Genomic DNA, 21,507 nt, shown 5'->3' on the forward strand with positions numbered 1-21,507 from the left:
GTAGGGATGTCCAAGACTTTTCGTATTTTAGATATTTCTATTTTGCCTCCAAAAACATCTCCAAAAAACAAGAAATTTGACCAGTTGGTTTGTTTTTTTACCAAAAGCTAGGATATAAAAAATCCCCAAAATATCTTAAAAGAAACTTTCAAAATTTTATTTTCCTTGTTCTCAATTAAAAAATCAATTACCTCGTATCTACTAATCATTTTGCATTGAAAACGAAGCACCACACTCCCTTAACTAACTCCTTTTTTAATATAAAATTTGGTTGAAAAAGACTTCTTCAATGAGGAGAGAGAAGGAATATGAGTATATCTTTGTAGATAATATAAAAAGGCAAAACGAGATTGCAAAAGTGGAGAGAGAGGAGGATTATTTTACTATTATTCTCTCCTCTTTTTCTTGTTTTAAGGAGGAGAGAGAGGGGGCTAAAAGGCCCATTTGTGAGTTCATTTTTTTCCTAATGAAAAAAACTCTCAAAGTCACAGTCAAACAAATAGACAAAAACAAACAAACAAACCCAAACATCCATATATTCCCCTATCCTTTTGTTCTTTCTGGCATTGGTATTAGTTGTTTTTTTAATGTTTAGGAGACCAAATCTCTACTAGTTGGCATGCTATCCTCTTGTTCATGGATTTTCTATTGTTGTGGATTTTTGGACATGGGATCTATGCTCCTGGCCACAGTGTCAATAGACCTTGCTCTCTAGGTGTCCACACATCATCAAGTTCCATTTATTTTATCTCCTTCACATGCACCATAAAACACAATAAATTGTAAATAAAATTAATCTGACCATTGCACCCACAAAACTAATAGAATGTACTCTGTAAATTTTTAAATTAAAACCAACCTGACTATTAATTTGTAAAAAGAAACCCTGTAGTTACATGAGTACATGGCACAATCAACCAAATAATTTTATAAATTAAAAATTAACCCCTCTTCACAGTGCACATGTATACATTCTACATACACATTAAATTATAATTAAAAATGAACCCCCACTATCATATGTATGTGCTTTGCACCAAACATCATGTAAATTGTAAAAATAAAATGCATTTGTAGATAGCCATGGTCAACAAGCAAGTCCAATCTACATGGGTTTTTGGTTACGCAATATAACTCATAATGCATTAAAGAAACATTTAACAACGAATTATTGCTCATAACATTTGATAAAAGAAATTTGTGTATTTTTCACTCATTCACATCATCACACCATAAGTTGATGAAAAGCATATAGGGATATGGGATTTTGTCAATCAAACATTGGTCTTATTTTTGTTTACTCTGTTTGTCAGTCAATGGTTTTATTGTGAGTCTATTTTGATCTCTTTGGTCTATTCAATGTTAATGATATGATACGATTAAGATTATGTTTGATTTGAGTACTTGACTATGGGATTTCAAAGTGCATCCATGTTTGCATATCATGAAGCTTTCGATTGCACATGTGCATAGGTCATGTTGAAGTTTTTCCATAGGATGTGGTTTGCTTGGGGAAGTCTGGTCTAGTCATGTCTATCTTCTAGTTTTCTTCCTGATATTTGTCTTAATGGTGGACCATGTGGCTTTTGTAGGAACCCCCTCTTTTTCTTAGTTCTTCTGTGTATGTGGATATTATTCCATATAGTCTAAATGGCATGTCCCTCCACTCCACCCATAGTGGTTCAACATGTCCCACTACTGGTGCATGAGTACTCCCTCCATTTTGAATCTAATTGTATTTGTTGGGTTGGCCTTCGTCAATTTGTTGCCCTCAAGCTTCTTGTGGATGCGAAACTTTGCTATTCCTTCCTAGCATCTTACAAGACATATTTTGGCTTGATGTATGGCCGTAAATTCTGCCTATCTTCAGTTAATATCACCGAGGCATTGTTCTTACCCATTTCTATTTCTTTACTACTAATAGCAAAGGAGATTCTTTCCCTTTTACAAAAGGAGACTTCAATCCCCTCGGTACTTAACAAATTTATTAACAACTCAGGGATATTAGTGGCCCATATCTCTTGTCTTGTATGGAAGAAGTTCTATCAATTCTTACAGAAGTAAGCAAAGTGCATATCTAAATGAGAGCGGAGTTTTGAGCCCGGGATGTGCCTAAAATTTGCCAAAAAAATCTGGAATTTAGGGGGAAAATATTTAACATCGAAGGCGGCGGTTGCAGCTAGGATAATTTTAAGCACCAAGTGAAAGACGACTTTTAAAAGGTGCCCGAGTGACACTTGTGGATTTTTGATAATTTTTCTGACTGTCCTGCGGGATGCCAAAAGCTGCCAGTCAGTATAGGATGACAAGACGGATGCGCATGATTTTTCAGAGCTGAAACGGAGCTCGGACGAGGAAGAGGCAAAAAATTGGCCAAGATTTGAAAAGGTGGACCAAAACTTGGACCAAAGGGGGGGTGCCCTTTGGGACTTTTAACCCCCCCCCCCCCTCAATTTTTATGCAACAAGGCATGGAAAAAACGTGATGAAGATGGCAAGATGCAGGCGCCGAAAAATATACCATCTCCCCCCCCCCCCCACATGATTGGAGACTGTGAGCAACCTATCTGACATACATTGAGCCTCAACTTCTCCCTCTTGGCTGATCATATCACCAGTCTTCACACGAGATATGGCTATCTGGATGAAGAGATCAGAATATAGTCTTTCTCTCTCCTCCTTCTCTCTCTTCTCTATGGGTTGTTCATGTGTATCATCTTGAAGGAGGAATCCGAGAGGGAGAATGAAGGAAATGGTGGTGGAGATTGATGGAGATGCTGAAGATTGATGTACAGCATTGGATTGAGAGCAATGGAGGCTCCGTCAGTTGGTTATGCGGTCATTCAAGGCATCTCGGGTTACGTAAAAACACGGTATGACCATTTATGAAGAAAAAATGAAGGATTTTTTATAGTTTATGATGATAATTATGTTCTTATTAGATGAAAATTTATTTGTGTATTGGTTGCATCATGAATAATTGTTGTTCATCAGAAAATCTTGATTTTGCAATGATTTACATGCTCTATTTAATTCCCATAAACCCGAAATGCGGTTTTTAAGTGGTAAAATGGTAGTTTTTCCGTTTCGGGTAGGTGATAAGTGTTTCCATGGGGGAAAAATGGAAGATAAAATCAAGAAAATGGAAAAAATAAGGAGAAAAATAGAAATATGTCTTGGAAAAGTAAGGAAAAATAAAATGATTGTTTGTGGATGTATGGGAGTGGCAAAGCATGAGGTTTAGCCTCAGCTTTCCCTATCTCTTTGTCAAAGTTTGTGATTTATTGCTTTTTATACATCAAAACATGACAAAATGAACCTCTACACCTATGCAACGAAAGCAATACCTAAACGTAGGGGGTTGGGATGTTTGAATGGTGTGATTTGTGTGCTGATTGTTGCTAATTTTCCGATGCATGTCATGACATAGAGTTCGTGGTATTTTAATTAAGAGGATAGTAGCACAAGTGTTATCTCGGTGCTATCCTTACATCACTGCAACAGGTTAGTAAATGCATTGAAAAGCCTGGTTGTGCACAACATGTGTCTGATTGAAAATGATATTTGAGCACTTTAGAATCATCCACTTTGCATGTGCATGTAAACCATGGTATCGAAACAAAAAACATGGATGCATAGCACCTATTTTCAATGACAATGACCCACGCTTGAGTGTGGAAAGGCATCCTAAGCCGTAGGATAGACGTTTGTTTCTTGGGGGATTATTTGGTAAGGAAACGTGGTATCTCTTGGACTACTTTCGAAATGAAAGAGTGGAGTTTGTTCGTTTTTTCTATATGTTGAGCAACGCATCAAGGGGCTAATCCCTACGATGTAGGAGAGCTGCAGTGGGGCCGCTGTGGTTTCCACCGAGAGGTTGCCTCCCATGTATGTGATTATCATGGCATTTATTGCCAATGTGTATGGGTTCTCCCTCTGTGGATTTTATAGAAAGGGAAACGTTGGAATACAAAATTACAAAACTATAAACGCATAGATTAGGCTTTAGGTTAGTTTGTCCTTGAGCAACAGATAGATGCTCCTGGCTCGCGAGGCTGTGAGGGTATGGTTGTCTGTTACGAGTATGAGGTCCGGCTAGTGCCATAGCTAGTGCTGGCCCATTTGAGGTCCCATCACTAAAGAATTATTCACTTCATCTATCAAGATACTTGAAGGTGTCAAGTTCAATCAGGCAACATTTATTTTGGCTAAAATGGACCGTCACTTCCAGCATGTCAGGAAAGGTCAACTTAGTAATGTGTTGTATGTAGCTTTTCTCTAGAAGGTTATTACTCTTGCAGCTCCTTTAGGTGGAGTGCCACTACCTGATCCTACTTCTTTTTCAAGGCAACCTCCACCTCATGTTTTCTCTCCTCCTCAATGCAATCAAACTCTGATTTTGAAGATGTGCCTTCTAGTAGGTTCCCTCGAAAAAAATGTTTATGCACAAAGGGTCCTTCCAAATCCCCTTCTATTCCAAATCCTCCTGTACAGGAATTTGCACCTAATGTTTCTAATGACTCTCTTCACTCATTCCTTTCCTATACAAATCTATTTTCATCCCAAAGGGAAGGAGTACACTTAGATTCACAAATCTCTTCTTCCTTACAAACAATGTTATCTGGGCCCATGCTTTCATAGTTGATTTCTAGTGTCTAGTCTACTCTAGAAACCTCAATCACTTCCTATCTTCAGTCCATATATATAGGTATTTACACCTATCTGCAGCAAGACAAGGTGGACTCCCTAACCAGCCAGCTTAGTAAGGCGTTGGAGGATCTAGCCTTTGAGAAAGCTACTTTCAATGACATCCATAAATAGATAACTACATCTACAACTTTGATGGATTCATCACGTAAGTCACCATTAAAGAGGTGGAAACCAAGATCACTCTTTTAGAGGAGAAGAATATGTCAATCACTAAGGAGAATAATTATGCTCTTGATGAGATGTCAGCATTAGCTAGTAAGCTTGGTACATGTGGGGGTCAGTTACAACACTCTCAGGAAACTGTAGAGTTGTAGAAGAAGGTTATTGAAAAACTCTACAATAAATTAGCTACCCTTTCTATTCCTCCTACAACCCCTATGGTATCTTTTGTGATGTCTTCTAAAGAGGAGCTTGACTAGTTATAGCAAAAGGTTAAGTTATGTGATGGTTTTTCTACTAAGGTTGACAACCTTAAGCACTGCATGAACTATGTCCAAGAAGATTTCGTTCACTATGCTAGATTAGTATCACCTCCGCCTTCTTTTTTAATTAATTTTGATCAATAGCACTTTGCCTTATACATTTGCCTAAGTAATGTGGATGTAGAACCTCTAAAGGATGGGTGGTAAAATTTGTGGTTTGCAAACTTGTTGAAATCTATGTTTGATAGATTTGTGGATGAGCTAATTTCTTATGAGGCACAATTACTTTGGGTGTTACATGATTCTTTGACATGACAAATTGGCCTCTCATTCTTGGGTCTTGGGAGAGTTCTTCAACATGTTCAAACTTGTATAGCTGAGATTTTCTTAAGTGCATGCTCAATCTCAAGATACCTATGTACGCCTTGCAACTCATTTTTGTTAGTATCTTGCCTTCATACATCAACAATCCAATCTGAATACTCAAAAGACAATCCCAAATTTGTAGATTAATACTAATGAGGATGTAATAATGGCTCAGATGGATGTGTTGTACTACTTTGCATAGGATTTTCCTACTAGATTCATTATCTTGTTGAAAAGGACATGTTGTCTATAGTTTCTTCAAATTGTGCCTATATACTTTGTAGATGAGAGCAAATCCTTGGATCGTCTTAAGCTTAGCCTAAAGTTTAAGAAGAAATATCTTCATCTTGCATAGAAATGGAGTAGGTTTTTGATTGTATTTTTCTTTTTAATAAAACAATATCCTTCCTTTTACTCTCCATTTTTTGGGAGCATGTGCCATTCAGACTACATCATTGTAGTGTATATATGAATTCTATGTTATGTTATGTTTATGTGAGGTGTGTGTGTGTTTTATCCTTGTCATGTGGAGATAAAGTTGAAGCTGAAGATGATTAAAGGTGGATGGTGGTTGAAGTTAAAGATCTTTTCGAATAATATGTGCTGAGATGGAGAGAAAACTCTTATATCCTTTAATAGTTTGAGTATATTGGTTTCATTATTATTGAAATGGTTCATCGTGGGGCTATGATTTTTCTTTCATAAATTTTTAGATCCAAGTTTATGTGTAGAAGATATGTTTGGTTGGTGGATTTGTTCGAGCTAGAGTTGGTGATTGAAGATGGTTATTTTAGAGAATTTATTCTCTTTTTCCAAGGTTGCAAGAACGCTCCCTAATTTAGTGTGGGGATGAGGTGGGGATATGTTGAGTGCTAAAATGATTATATTTTTAGCTAGTTTTGTTGAATTTTTGGGTGGTTTTTGTTCAATTTTGTGGTTTATTGTTCGGTTTTGTTTGGTTCTGATAGGTCTGTTTTACTTTTGTTTTGGTCTGTTTTCTTTCTATTTGAGATGTTATGACTATTAATGAATGGTTTGAGGAATGATTCAAGAGTGTATTGGATGGTTTCTAATGGTTTGAAATGATTTTGGTTTGAGCTATATGGTTTTTTATGTCTTTTGTTGACCTTCTATGAAGTGCTCTGTACAGCTTTTGTAAATCTTCTATTTTGTTTTGTATGCTTCAGTGAGTGTTCTGTTGGATGGATTTTTAGCCTGGGAATGTTTCACCATCTTGGAAAGAGATGAATGAAAGATCTTTGAAGCTTAAAGAAGCAGAAGTAGCTATTGAAGAATTGAAGTAAAGATTGAAGTGACAATGGCAATAGTAAGCTCTCAAAGGTCATTGTAGTGTCTCTGGTGACGTTTCATATCAAGCATACATCTTGGGAGGGGTATCCATGACTAAGAAAGGCTTATTGAGTATTATTATTTGTTATTATCATGTAATATTAAGAGAAAGAATATGTGGGAGGGTTAGTGTATGAGAGATATCTAATTTTTAATGAAAAACAATGTATTTATGAGTGAGACTACGAGAGAGATTGAGAGAAAGACTATAAATATTATGAAGATGATGAAATATGAATACTATGTGATGAATTCCATTCAAAGTTGATTGTTCCTTTGTGTTATTTTAATTTTTTGATGGTTTCTATGAAGAATATGTAAAGATTTGTTGTGATAAATCTGTGGAAGATTCACTGTATGATGTTGCATGAAGTTTGGTTGTTCTTGGTCTTCTTTTTCTTCTTATGGTTGATTAAAGTATGAAGAACATGGTTGTTGGTGATGCCAGGAGGCATATTCCACGGTGGATTCCATGAGTTTTTATTCCACGGTGGATTCCGTGAGGTTTTGCAGTGGATTCCGTAAAACTATATTTATTTGCCGGAGCTCATACACAAGGTTGATTCCTTGTGTGAGAAGTTGACGAGGACACCTACCCTTTTTGGGTGTCATGTTAATTTAATGTGCACATGGGTGATTCCATGGCGAGTAATTCTGCAAAATACATATTTAAATTAATAGACGTTTATGAGTTTAGAGTGTACTCGTATTAAATTAAGGTTAGGATAGAGTTTCAACCTATTTATTTTTTTAATAGTTAAAGACTGCTAGGTATTCACTTTTTTCAGTTTAATTTTATTGTTTTCTAACAATTGTGAATGCTTCCGTTGATGTGTAGAGTAGGTGGCGGTGGCATTGGGAAGCACTAGGCGATAGCATGTATTCAAATTATCTAGAAAAAATTATCATATTTGATGGATGCGGGTCTTATCGATAAAGACGTGGCGCTAATATTTATTTAGGTAGGCTTATTTATTGAAGCGCTTGATAAATATTTAATATTTTGTATGTGCATGGGCTCACGGTTTAAATATTTCATTATTGGACATTGTATTTTGGCACAGCCCCCGACTTTTGAGCCATCCAAGTGCTTTATTATTTATTTGGACAAAAGCAAACACAAAAGCTAAAGCATACTTATTGTAAAATTGGGCTTATTTTCAGCTTTGAGATGAATAAACTTATAAATACATGCCTTGTGAAGGGCTCACATAAGGCATGGCGGGAGATTGTACCCAATTTTCCTTTTTTCCCATGTTGTGTAAATATTCTTTCTTGCTTTTTAAGCTTAAGTAGAGTTCTTTGTTCTTGGGGACCTTCCAACACTCGCTACGTACGCGTCTAGCATCCGATTTGTGCACCAGTGGTATCACAAAGAGATTGAGATCAAGGGCTTTCAATTGCTTACCATCTTGTGTGAAGGAAAAGCTCCTGGAACAAACGGGCTCTATAGTCATGATGAACCGTTAATACCAGCGTGTTTGTGGCAATGAAGAACCCCTTACTGTGCTATCAGATCGCGAAGGACCTCTCCTAGGAAGTAGAGGACCATCTCTAAAGATCCTTTGTAAGTCTCTTTGGATAACAAAGAACATAGAAGATTAAGCTTGGAGTTAAAAGCTTAATAAGCATTATAATAAAGCTTAAGCCTCAAATTTCAACGATTGAGGCGTCAGCATGTCCTCGACGGCACCAATTCAAATGACAATGTCCTAACGTCCTGGTGATTAGAAAAACGATTGATTTAAGCTTTTAAATTTAAAGCTTAAAGCCTTTAAGTCTTACGAAGACTCAAAACTCAATTCTCAATCTTTCCCATAGTGGTTGTTCACATTGAATCAACCCCGAATAGATTTTACAACTCTAGCAAGCCCCTATTTGTACCTGCACTTTGACAAAGACAGTTTCCAGCAAGCAAATTGACATGCACATTCTATTTCCTACTTGAAAGAAGACCTTCATCAATTTTTGAACCCGTAAAAAGAAGAAAGATTTCAAAAAATGCATATATTTAAAAAAAAGAAAGCCTTGTAAACCCAACCTTGAGCTGCACTCATCATGCTAACAAGATTTCGAGTGTCTAAGGTTGTTTGAAATTTTGCAGGATGTCCAATCAAAATATGGAAGATTTTATGGCCGAAGGTGATTTACCATAGCCCACGATGGAGCAAAAAGTAGACCTAATTATGATGCAGCTTCAAGAGAAACGAAGAGCACATCAAACTTTGCAAGCTCAACTGGCTACTCTTCAATGACCTACTCTCGAACAAGATGGACCGCAACTCGAAGATGATATACAACATATGATCGATGCGACACTTGAAGCACAATCTATCAGGAAAGAAGCCAAGTAAAAGAAATTTTAAATTCTATACTTTTAATGGGCTACATGATGGAAATATTGTTCTCGCTTTTATCAGTCAGTTTGATGATTATTTCCATGAAGAGCAGTATGCCGAAAAAGACAAACTCAAGTGTGTCACTAACCATTTAGTGGACAAAGCATCGTTATGGTGGACTGTTGTCCACAAAAGTATTGATTGTCCTACTACTTGGGAGGCTTTTCAAAATAAAAATTTGCAGAATTTTCTTCCACCTCAATTCCATGAAAAAGCAATCAAACAGTGGGATCTTCTGCAACAAAGAGATCATGAGCCTATTTCACAATACACTGAGCGTTTTTGGAATGCCTTATTGCAACTTGAATGCTTGAAGATGTACCTGAGGCAATCCACAAGTGCAAGTTTATATCTGGTTTGCTTGGTCACTTCTATGCAGAGGTGAACTTGTTTAAGCCAACGACTCTCAAGGATGTGATATCTTTGGCCCATGATGCTGAAGACAAAATTCGTGGATGAGAGAAGTGACCACAACAATTTCCAACTAATGGTAACTTCAATCAAAGCAATTCAATTCTAACTTTTGAATATTCAATAAAAATCTCTTTGTTCCATGTTCTTTTCGTAAATCTTGGATACAACCCCTTGCTTTACCACATCAAACAGAAATCCAAATCCTAAGCTATCTTTCCAGGAAAATCCCAACATACCTAAACTCCCAGCCATAACCAATAATGTTTCCAAAGCCAAACCCATAGTCTGCTATAAGTGCCACTAACCTGGACATCTAGCAATAAATTGTCAATCCAAGAAGCCAACTGTTCACATCAACTACTTGGGAGCGACTGAAGATGAAGACCATGAAGAAATGCCAAATTTCACGGAAGACAATGACGATATCGGTACTACTTCAGATACTTTACCAAGTATGCCAAATCCTCATTCATTATTAACAATGAAATGTCTTGTGCATGGTAAAGAAAATATTGTTTTACATGATGATGGGAGCACACATGATTTTATTTTTGCAAAATTGGCCAAAGAATTGAATTTACATACTATTTCAACTCATTATCGTATCAAGGCTGCATTCTTAGGTACTAGATACAATGGTAGACAATAAGTTCATGACTTCGAAATTAAAATTGATGATTATGTTAAGAGCAGAAATTTATTAGTTGTGTCTTTGCGATCTAGTGACATTATTTTAGGAATGCCTTGGTGTCATAAATATAATCCCGATATAGATTATTATACGTATTCAAATCACATTACATGGTACACACACTTTAGATAATTTTCCATTGTTTAGTCACACACAGGCTAAATGTACATTAAGAAAAGGTAACAAATCATACTTAATATGGGTGAATGAAATTGAAGCTAAGGAAAATCAGATGCATCCTAGGCACGCACAATTTCTTTCACAATTTAAAGATTGTTTTGCTGCTGACTTATCACTTGGCTTACCACCTACACATCTTGAAGATCATAAAACAATCTTAATTCCTGGATCACAACCACCATGTAAAGCACCTTATAGACATAATTAAATTGAACAAAAAGAAATTCAAACCCAAGTTGAAGTATTGTTAACCTAAGGACTCATTAGGCCCAATAGTTCTCCTTTTGGTACACCTATCCTATTAGTTAAAAATAAAAAAATACTTATAGGATATGCATTGATTATTATGCCCTAAACAAAATCACTATCAAGAATAGATATTCGATTCCTAGGGTAGACGACCTCATGGATAAATTACAAGGGGCCACAACATTTAGCAGGATAGATCTTAAATCTAGATATCATCAAGTACGATTGGATACACCTGATATTCTCAAAACTCCATTTAGAACTCAATTTTCTCGTTATGAATTTCTTGTTATGTCTTTTGGTTTAACTAATGCACCAACCACATTTAGTCGTATGATGAATCGCATATTTTTAAAGCATCAGCATTGTGTAATTATTATTTTTGATGAACATTTATCTTTGGCTTTCAAATTATTGAAAGAGAATCAATTATATATTAATCTTAAAAAGAGTGATTTTTTCCAAACCCAAATTGAATACTTAAGACATATTGTTTCTTTTGATGGTATTAAAGTTGATCCTAAAAAGATAGTAGCAATTTTGAATTGGCCGATACCTAAAAATGTGCATGAATTACATTCTTTCTTAGATCTTGCTAGCTTTTACAAAAAATTTGTGAGAAATTTTTCATTGCTTGCATTGCCTTTGACAAAATTATTAAAGAAAGGGATTGTGTATCATTGGTCTGATAATCTTCAAAAGTATTTTGAATGATTGAAACATGCCTTAACACATGCCCCTGTATTCCAATTACCTGCCTTTAATAGACCATTCTTCCTAGTAGTGACTGATGCTAGTGGATCTAGAATAGGAGTTATCCTTATGCAAGATTCACATCCCATAGCCTACTCTAGCTGCAAACTTAAACCATCTAAACTCAAGTATTCTACCTATGATAAGGAATTGCTAGCTGTAGTACAAACTTTATATAAATGGAAATACTATTTAATGGGATTTGAATTCATGATCAAAACTGACAAAAAAAGTATCAAACATCTCCTTAGTTAGCCACAAATCTCTGACCATCATATTAAATGGGCTACTTTCATTCAAAGCTTTCATCCACTTATCCAATATCCACTTGGAAAAGAGAATGTTGTTGCCGATGCCTTAAGTAGAAGACTAAGTATCCATAATATCTCTTTTATCTTTTGATTCCCTTATCCCTATGAAAGATATCTATGACCAAGACCTCAGTTTTCAAGCTGATTGAAATAAATTAATTGCAAATAACTAGATTCCAATAGATTCATTGTCTTATTCTGATGGATTTCTATTTTATGAGAAAAGATTGTGTGTAACTGTTTCATTTAGATCATTTGTGTTGCACAAAATTCATTTCCCCCATATCAAGGCCATAGAGGTATTATTTCTACTTTATGTATATTGGTTGAATATTTTTACTGGCCATCGATGGAATTTGATTTTTCTAACTTTGTATCTGAGTGTTTAATTTGTCAAAGAGTTAAACGATACCATGGTAAGCAATATGGTTTATTAATGCCTTTACCAATCCCTGAACGACCATGGGAACATATTTCAATAGATTTTATTACTAGTTTTCCTAACACCCAAGCTAATCATGATATGATTTGGACTATTGTAGATCGATTTAGCAAACAAGCATATTTCATTCCATGCAAGAAAACATTAACTGCATCTCAAGTTGCACAATTGTTTTTGAAGACTGTTTTCATTAACCATGGTTTGCCAATAGTTATTATTTATGATCATGATTATAGATTTTGAAATAATTTTTGGACTACATTATTTGCTAATCTAGGTACAAAGATTGATTTCTCATCTGTATTTTATCCTGAAACCTAAGTACTTATCCCTCATTTCTTGCTCCACATTGAGCTAATAGCAATGGAGAACAATTACTATCCCACCCCATGGGTATGATGCCTGGAGAGGCATATTCCATGGTGGATTCAGTGAGACCACGGTGGATTCCATGAGTTTCTATTCCACAATGGATTCCATGAGGTTTTGCGATGGATTCCATAAAACTATATTTATTTGCCGGGGTTCGTACACAAGGTGGATTCCTTGTGGGAGAAGTTAACGGGGACGCCTATCCTTTTGTGGTGTCATGTTAATATAATGTACATGTGGGTGATTCCATGGTGGGTGATTCTACAAAATACATATTTAAATGAATGGTTGTTTATGAGTTTAGAGTGCACTCGTATTAAATTAAGGTTAGAACAGAGTTCCAACCTAATTATTTATTTTGTAGTTGAAAACTACCAGGTATTCACTTTTGTTGGTTTAATTTTATTATTTTCTAACAATTGTGAATGCTTCAGTTGATGTGTAGAGCAGGAGGCAGTGGCATTGGGAAGCACTGGGCGATAGCGTGTATTCAAATTATCTTAAAGAAATTATCATTTTTGATCGGCGTGCATCCTATCATTAAAGGCATGGCGCTACTATTTATTTAGGCATGCTTATTTATTGAAGCACTTGATAAATATTTATTATTTTGTATGTGCATGGGCGCATGGTTTAAATATTTCATTATTGGACATTGTATTTGGGCACAGCTAGACTTTTGGCCCACACAACCGCTTTATTCTTTATTTGGATAAAAGCAAACACAAAAGCTAAAGCATGCTTATTGTAAAATTGGGCTATTTTTTAGCTTTGAGATGAATAAATGTATAAATACATGCCTTGTGAAATGCTCACATAAGGCATAGGGCAGGGATTGTACCCAATTTGTCTTTTTGCCTCATGTCATGCAAATCTTCTTTCTTGCTTTTTGAGCTTAAGTAGAGTTCTTTGTTCTTGGGGACCTTCCGACGCTCACTACATATGCAACCAACATCCGATTTGTGCACTAGTTGGTGTTATAAGATATATTTTCTTACCCTGATTTTTCCTTTTTCTTGTTGTTCCTCTTGGGACTCCAAGCTTGTAGGCCACTCTTAAGTGTAGAGAGTACTAGTTGTAGTTGAGAGCAACTTACTAAGCAAGATCTTCTTCTTGTACTTGAGCTCTCTTTCCGTCTTGTGCACACATCTTTAGGCTCTCACTTTGATTTCAAACACAAAATGTAGTCCCACAAGTTCACTTCAAATCTAGATTATGAAATTTATATTAGGAACTACACACTAGGAGTTGACTATTGAGCCTTAAATTGGATTGAACCCTCCTTAGGGCATGCAATACCATAGTCAACTATGCATTTCCTTCCACAATAATCCCAGTTTTCTTTTCTGAGTTCTTGTATTTTTCAATGGCTGACTTGGGCCATATGATCAAATCAAAGCTCTCTTATTATAGATGTTGTTATCTTAGGAGAATCACCACTAGGAGATGAATGTTTGAAGGTTTACCTACTCCATTTTCTTATACTCCACCAAAATAGTCAACCTTGGTTTGTTAGGGCTAAGTCTGTTCATTCATTCACACCATTGTACTTTATTTGAACAAGATGGATCTCTATCTCACTCTCACTTCCAAGAGGTCCATTTGTTATTTCAAAGCAACAACTATGGGGTTTGATGTGATCAAGCAAAGTGGAGTACTAGTGTTTGCTAGTGTATAGAGCTAGTCATTCCCTCTAAATCTCTATAAATATAAATGGATCCAATATTTATAGTGTTTGCTAGTGTATAGAGCTAGTCATTCCCTCTAAATCTCTATAAATATAAATGGATCCAATATTTATAGTGCATGGAGGTGACATAAGGTTATTTGGGGCAATGATAGCAAAGGTTAGGTCCCTCTTTTGACTATACATTTGTTAAACTTGCAATTGAAGATGGGATCTAAAGATCATACCCAACTTCTACCACAAGATTTCAAGAAGACAATGTAATTTCTACTTTAGAAAGTTTCAACAAAAGATGAGTTTACTTTATCTCACATGGAATTGATTTTTGTAAATATCCTCTCATGTAGTCTTAGAATAGAGAATGCATTTTTGAAAATGTATAGCTCCAATTATACTTTTACATAAGCATTAAAAAAACCAATTATAATTTCCTAGATCCCTCCTTAGTGTGTGATGACTCAATGCTAACAACTTTCCAAACTTAGTCCCTTCATTAAGCTAGCATGCATGTCATCATCTCAAGTTACTTATGTTCAAATCAACTAGTTGGACATTTATATTTTCTTCAGTGAATTTGTGGTTCTTATACTACTGTCCATGCAAGGGTTAATTCTAGCTTAAGAACCAATGCCTTGTTTTCCCTAGGCATTGTCCTTACAACCATCAAGTCTATCCATACATCCTTTACAAGTCTATCCATCTACTTTTTCCAACCTACTTTCCCTTACAATTATCAAGTTTTGGTTTATGTGATAATGACAAGTCACATTTCTAGCCATGAGAATGTCTAGTGATTACTGCTCTTTCTCTAAATTGAAGCTCATATTATCACTATTTCCCTCCTTTAATTGACATTGTCTAAAACAATATACTTATGGGAATATAAACATCTAGGGAAAATAACTAGAAAAGAAAGATGCAAACAATGGCCCTCCCAAATTCCATAGCATAGCAATAAAAGAACAACATAAAGAATGTGATATTTAGTTAGTGCTAATTCCAAATGAGAGAATGGCCATTCTACAAAGCAAGTATACAAGGATACTATTTTCACATGGCAAGGGTGATCCAAAGACATGTCTAGAATTTAGCACCACATTCAAGATGAATTAGACTTCCTAAAAACCTAGGAAAACGAAGGTAGTGTGATTGCATGTATTGCCACATGTGCCTTGATTATATTCACTAAATTACATCCATCATATGGTGTGTCAATCTTTGTAATGAAATGCTCCAATTGAAGTTATCCTCCAACATATGTTGTGGTCAATATAACTAGTCTCCACAAAATACTTTGCATTAAAATGGGAAATAGATGGTGATAGTACATCAATGTCAACCCTAGAATATTGCCATGGACACTCGAATATAAGTACTCCAATGTGGCATGTTAACCTTGACACACCATTCTCAATACTCAAACATTGGTACTCTAAAATGAAATGCCAACCCTACGCATTGCCATGGGCACTCGATGGGTGCCTATTTTGTGGGCACACATACTTGTGTAGCAAGTGACCATATTGTCCCATTTTCTTTACACACGAGGAAATAGACAACTTCTAGACATTAAAGTGGTGGGTAGGCTTATTTGCACTAGTCACAAGTATTGGGCTCTTGCCATAGTATATTGTAGCTCTTCTTTGTTAATGAGTGGAATTCCAATTAGTGTAATGTGGGCTTTGCCTTATATAAATGGGCTATTCCGGCCATTTAGAAAAAGAGTTTTAATTGGTCCTTTAATTTGCTTGTGGGCAACCCATATTGATATCTCACATCATGCATGGGGAGATATCTGCAAAGGTATTGAATCAATGGCCCCAGAATTGTATGCACATTTCAAAGGCACATATTTGTCTCCACATGGGAAGTAGTAGCCCATGCAAAAGTAATAACTCTTGCATGATGTGATGCCTTGATATGACACATGACTACAAAAAGGTTGAAATTTCTTTTTAGCTTTAAAAGGCTCTATAAGTTTTTGAAAATAAACCATAACTTAATACATAGGTTCCTAGCATGTGGTACACCAGTTATTGGGAAGTTACGCACTGCAACGTCATCACTTTGGTTACTCAATTCCTTGAGATGCGCATGCTACTATTAGTCCTTTTGTCTTTCCAAATCTGTAACACCTGTGTGATATTGTTCAAGGTGGAGAACCCTCTACCCTATGTAGTATATGTAACCACCCTCATCAATGAAAGTTGCACATAACTGTAAGGACATATCATTCAAACAATGATATGTTACATGTATTTACAAGGTCTATGATATATTTACTATTTATTATTTAAAAGTTTACTTGGGTGACTACCGAACCAAGGAGAAAACCTCGAGCCTATGTAGCACAAGGATGAGAGGTTTGGTATTCAAGAAATAAATAGCAGTTTTTTTGAAGAGTGATTTAATAATGAAAAGAAAAAATGTATCTTTGAAAAGTTGTCACATGGCTCTCTCTCTCTCTTCACATGCACGAGAGAGAGAGAGAGAGAGAGAGAGGGTTGGATACAAAAGAAATAAAGATGGGTTTACTTTTGAAAAGTGATATCATGATGAAAAGAGTAAATGTAAGCCTTTGAAAAGCTTCTCTCTCTCTCTCTCTCTCTCTCTCTCTCTCTCTCTCTCTGTCTCTCTCTGTCTCTCTCTCTCTCTTAGATAGATGAATTTCTTTTCTAATTGAAGATGTATGAAAGGAAATGATATTTTAATGGTTTATCATGTGCATGCATTGTGTATATTCTAAAAACACCCACAAATGCACATACACTATATAAATAGATAAAATTTCTTAATGAAGTGATATTTTAATGGTTGAACATATGCATGCATGCATGCAATGTGTGTATATTCCAAAAAACCCCACACCTACACATATACTTTTAAGTAACACACATGTACACAATATATATGCACATGTACACACATATACATGCACATATATGTGCAAATATATACTCATATATGCACATATGCACACATACATGCACACACGTAAACATACAAGCAAGAGAAAAAAATACAAAGAGAGGGGGACAACTTTAAAAAATCGCTAAGAAAGAGAGAGAACTATGAAAGAGAGAAGAGAGAAAATAAAAGAGAGGGGAAAAAATAGATACAAACTTATAAAATATAACATGCGTACATACATACATATATACCCATTATACACAAATACACACATACGTACACACAACATGTACACACAGCATGTACACATATGAGGTGAAAAAAGATGAAAGATGAAAAACTTGGGAAAAAAATAAAGAAGATGAGAGGAAGAGAGGACACACACACTTATGAGGCCACATAAATGAAAACACATGCATGCACATGCATATAATATGCACATATATGAGGTGAAAAAAATGAGCCTAGAGAGAGGAAGAAGACATGCACACTTACGAGATTACGCAAATTGAATTATTCATATGAAATATGCATATACATATATACACATATTTATATATATACATGCATATATGCACATATGTGTTTATATCTAGAGAGAGAGAGAGAGAGAGAGAGAGAGAGAGAGAGAGAGAGAGAGAGAGAGAGAGAGAGAGAGAGAGAGAGAGAGAGAGAGAGAGAGAGAGAGAGAGAGAGAGAGAGAGAGCATAGAAACACTAAGCGAAGGAGAAAAGGAAAAACTATGTTTATGTGTGTGTTTATGTGTGTATATATGTATACACAGAGAGAGAGAGAGAGAGAAGAACAAAAAATAAAAGAGAGGAGAGAGAAAAAGAGAGGGGAGAGAAAAATGATGAGCTTATGAGATGAGACAAATGGACACGTGCATATAAATTCACACACACACATACATACAGGATTGGCTTATGAGACTAGACAAATGGACACGTACATATAAATTCACACACATACATACATACATACACGATTGGGTTCTTTGTGACTCAACTATCCATGAACCTTCTTGCCACACATGAAATTTGGACTAGAGCAAGAAGTCTCCTAATTGTTATTAATATTGGTGCTTCAAACCTTGGTGTGAAGCACTAAAAGAACAATGGCACAATGTATTGGGAGAATCTAGGCACGGGGCACCTAGTATCATTTTACCATAGCAACATTAGTTGGCATATTGGACCTAGCTTGACTTTCACCAAGTCAACCACACAAAAAATAAAGAATGATGTGTTTGCTTTCATACATCCACTCTATAATTAGATTAGCTACTTTCAGTTATCCTCATTGTAATGGTATTTCAAACCACTGGTATCAAAGCCTCTCTCTCAAAGCTCCTATCTGCAACTTCAATAGTGGATATGATACTTTGAAGCTTCTCAACTACTTCCTTCATGGATGGCCTATCAATCTTGTTCTCTTGTAAACAATTAAGAGCCAAATTGATAACATTCCTCATCGACTCAATTGCATATGTAGAAGCCCCATCCACAAGCTCCAAATCGAGCATATTATCTAGGCAATTTTTCTCTTTCATGGATTGGACCATAACTACCAAGCTCAAATCATCTGGGTCCCTCGCAAAATCAATTGCCCTCTTAGAAGTCACAAGCTCCAATAGGACCACACCAAAGCTATACACGTCACTCTTATCTGTTAATTGATAGTTCTTATAATATTCAGGGTCTAGGTAGCCCATTGTGCCCTGGACACATGTCGATACGTGTGTAAGGTTGGGCTCGACAATGCGTGAGAGCCCAAAGTCTGCAACTCTTGCATTCATAGATCGATCCAAAAGGATATTGCTTGACTTCACATCTCTATGATAAATGGGTGGATATGCTGCAGAGTGTAGGTAAGCTAACCCCTCTGCAGATTGAAGTCCAATCAATAGTCTAGTTCTCCAATCAAGAAAACCTTTTTTGAGGCCATGGAGGTGGTCATACAAGTTCCCATTGGGCACATATTCGTAGACTATCAAAGGTAGCTCCATGTCAACACAACACCCTAATAGCCTCACCAAGTTTTTGTGATTGACTTGAGAGAGGATCCGAACTTCATTGAGAACTTGCTCTATGCCTTTGATGTTGCCTATCTTAGCTGATTTGATAGCCACCATTGAACCATCATCTAGGATTCCCTTGTATACTTCCCCAAATCCTCCACATCCCAAGATTCGATCTTGTGCAAAATTGTTGGTTGCTCGCTCCATTTCCCTATTACTGAATAGCCTTGTAGACTTTCCCCCACTATTTGCAGCCAAAATCATAGACCTCTCCAACACAAGCTTGGCATGGACCATGTGTGCACTCCTTCTCTTCATGTATGCAATGACGATTAAAGAGGTGAAAACTATAAGTCCAATAAACCCAAGAGTAAGTCCTGCAAGAGAAACATGTGAGAAAATAAGTCGGGGTAGATAAAACATAGATAATTTGTAGCTTGCAGGACAACATAAAATTTAGAGTTACCGATGGCATATTCGATCTTATGACACTTGATGCTGTTGTGTTTCTTGACACAATACGGAGCTGTAGACACACAAAACCTAAGTAAAGATAGTGTATGTGGAGTGAAGTTGGGCTTAAGATGGCGTACATGCAGTCAAGTCAATTGGAAATGAGATGTGGGCGTGCGTTAAGGTGGGCAAAAAGAATAAAGAGTTGTGGAGATGCAAAGAAATGCATATTTGGGTCATTTGGTGGCATAATTATAATGAGATAAGATGAGATGAGATGAGACCAAGCAGTACAAAATTATTACCAAAACAGCAAACAAACACAGTACCTTTGGGGCATGTGCCTGTGCTGGATTGCCAGAGGTAGCCCTTGTTGCACAAACAGACCTTGGTGAGGTTGGTGGCAGGGGAGGGCAGGCATGCGGAGTTCGCACCGCACTGCGTGTCAGAAGAGCAGGGGGGCTCATGGGGCTCATCCCACTGGAGCTGGAGGCCAAAGTGCCAAGAGCTGGGCTGGGAGCCGCTGACCCAATTCACCAGGCTCGCATACCCGGTGTTCTTGATCGTGACACGGAACGAGTAGCGGTACCTGGGATTACCAGCCGTGGGAAAGGAGCAGCAGACGAGGTTGCGGCAGCTCTTCTGGGGGAAGACTGCGAGGACCCGGCTACAGGCCTGGCTCTTGTCCTTGCAGGACAAGACGGAGGAGATCAGCCAGAAGGAGGAGGCGTTGAAGTAAAGGATTGTGTTGTTGGGGCTAATGGAAAAGGGCCCAGAGGGATCCAGGGAAAAGTTGCCGGAGGAGATGCTCTCTCTGGTCATGCAGGAGCTGCCCAGGAACTCCCCCGTGCCAATGACCATGGTGTGTGTGCGCGCATCGATGCTGTGCACCGGGTAGCTACCTGACAGGCCCCTGAACTGCAACAACGCCTGGGGGGTGCAGGTGAGAGGGTATAGAGGGTGCCCGCAGGAGCTCCCTGTGCTGAGTGGATATGGCACCTCCAGCTTGCCACATGGCGGGCATATATTAGTAGCTCCTCCATGCGCAGCCTGATGATGGATGAGTAGGATATTCACCACCAGGGGAAGAAGCAGTACTAATGCTGCTGCCATTGATACTCTTCTATTTGGTTTTTTTTTTTGGGGGGGGGGCGGGGGAAGCTGCAGCAATTTTAGAGTAGTGAGATAGGTAGGAAGGAGAAAGACATACGCAGGGAACGCTGAGCACTAGAATATCCGTGAATTAGACACGTGATATCTCAAAAGGATGCTTGCGATTGTTCAAGAGAAAATATGTTGCCTTGGGATTAAATGTCCTCATCAACATAGAAATGGTGAGTGCTTATCCATCGAACTGTCAATTTGTTTGTTGCTGAGCCCATGATACATGCATATCGATCAGATTGTCGATTTGCTTGTTGATAAGTCCTATTCTCTTGTGGGGTGTGGGTGAAACTTGAGTCGAATGCTTTCCACCATAGTGCTATTAGGACTATTAGATAGAGATTCTTTTTTGAGAGAGAGAATGCGTGTGTGTATGTGTGTGTGAGTAATTCACAATGCCTCTAGATGAAATGAACTTCTATATTGTTAGCAATAGACAGTGTGGCTTGGACTATCCCTCCCTTGTTACTTTACAACTTTTAACTGCAAGAAATCAATCCAAATACAAAGACTCCAATTTGCCCTGAGCCCTCTCACACAAAGACAAACAGTGCAGATACTCTCCCAAGCGATTTTATAAACTACACTCCCTCACTATGCCACGGCTTTCCCACA

At 37.1% G+C, this 21,507-nt stretch overlaps 1 protein-coding gene across 2 annotated transcripts; it reads right to left on the reverse strand.

Annotated features, from left to right (window-relative positions):
- Positions 1-18,308: 18,308 nt before the first annotated feature.
- On the reverse strand, positions 18,309-20,856 carry LOC148015537 (wall-associated receptor kinase-like 20). Of its 2 annotated transcripts, XM_087665296.1 has the most exons (3): positions 20,058-20,856; positions 19,742-19,801; positions 18,309-19,652 (listed from the first exon to the last, which is right to left on the reverse strand). In XM_087665296.1, the coding sequence occupies exons 1-3, from the start codon at positions 20,839-20,841 to the stop codon at positions 18,571-18,573; spliced, it is 1,926 nt and encodes a 641-aa protein (XP_087521422.1). In that variant the 5' UTR covers positions 20,842-20,856; the 3' UTR covers positions 18,309-18,570. The 2 variants fall into 2 exon arrangements, with proteins under 2 accessions (XP_087521422.1, XP_087521423.1); XM_087665297.1 differs by lacking the exon at positions 19,742-19,801.
- Positions 20,857-21,507: the final 651 nt, after the last annotated feature.

The sequence above is a fragment of the Lygodium microphyllum genome, chromosome 24 (assembly GCF_053477565.2).
Source record: "Lygodium microphyllum isolate KBCC chromosome 24, Lygodium_microphyllum_v1.1.10, whole genome shotgun sequence".
NCBI classification, from domain to species: Eukaryota; Viridiplantae; Streptophyta; class Polypodiopsida; order Schizaeales; family Lygodiaceae; genus Lygodium; species Lygodium microphyllum.

Bases quoted from the DNA above. Each gene is read 5' to 3' on its own strand.
- LOC148015537 (XM_087665296.1), bottom strand. From the start codon at position 20,841: ATGGCAGCAGCATTAGTACTGCTTCTTCCCCTGGTGGTGAATATCCTA. The intron at 19,802-20,057 runs GTACTGTGTTTG...GTGTGTCTACAG, and splicing joins CACAGGCACATGCCCCAAAG to CTCCGTATTGTGTCAAGAAA. The intron at 19,653-19,741 runs GTAACTCTAAAT...TTTCTCTTGCAG, and splicing joins TAAGATCGAATATGCCATCG to GACTTACTCTTGGGTTTATT.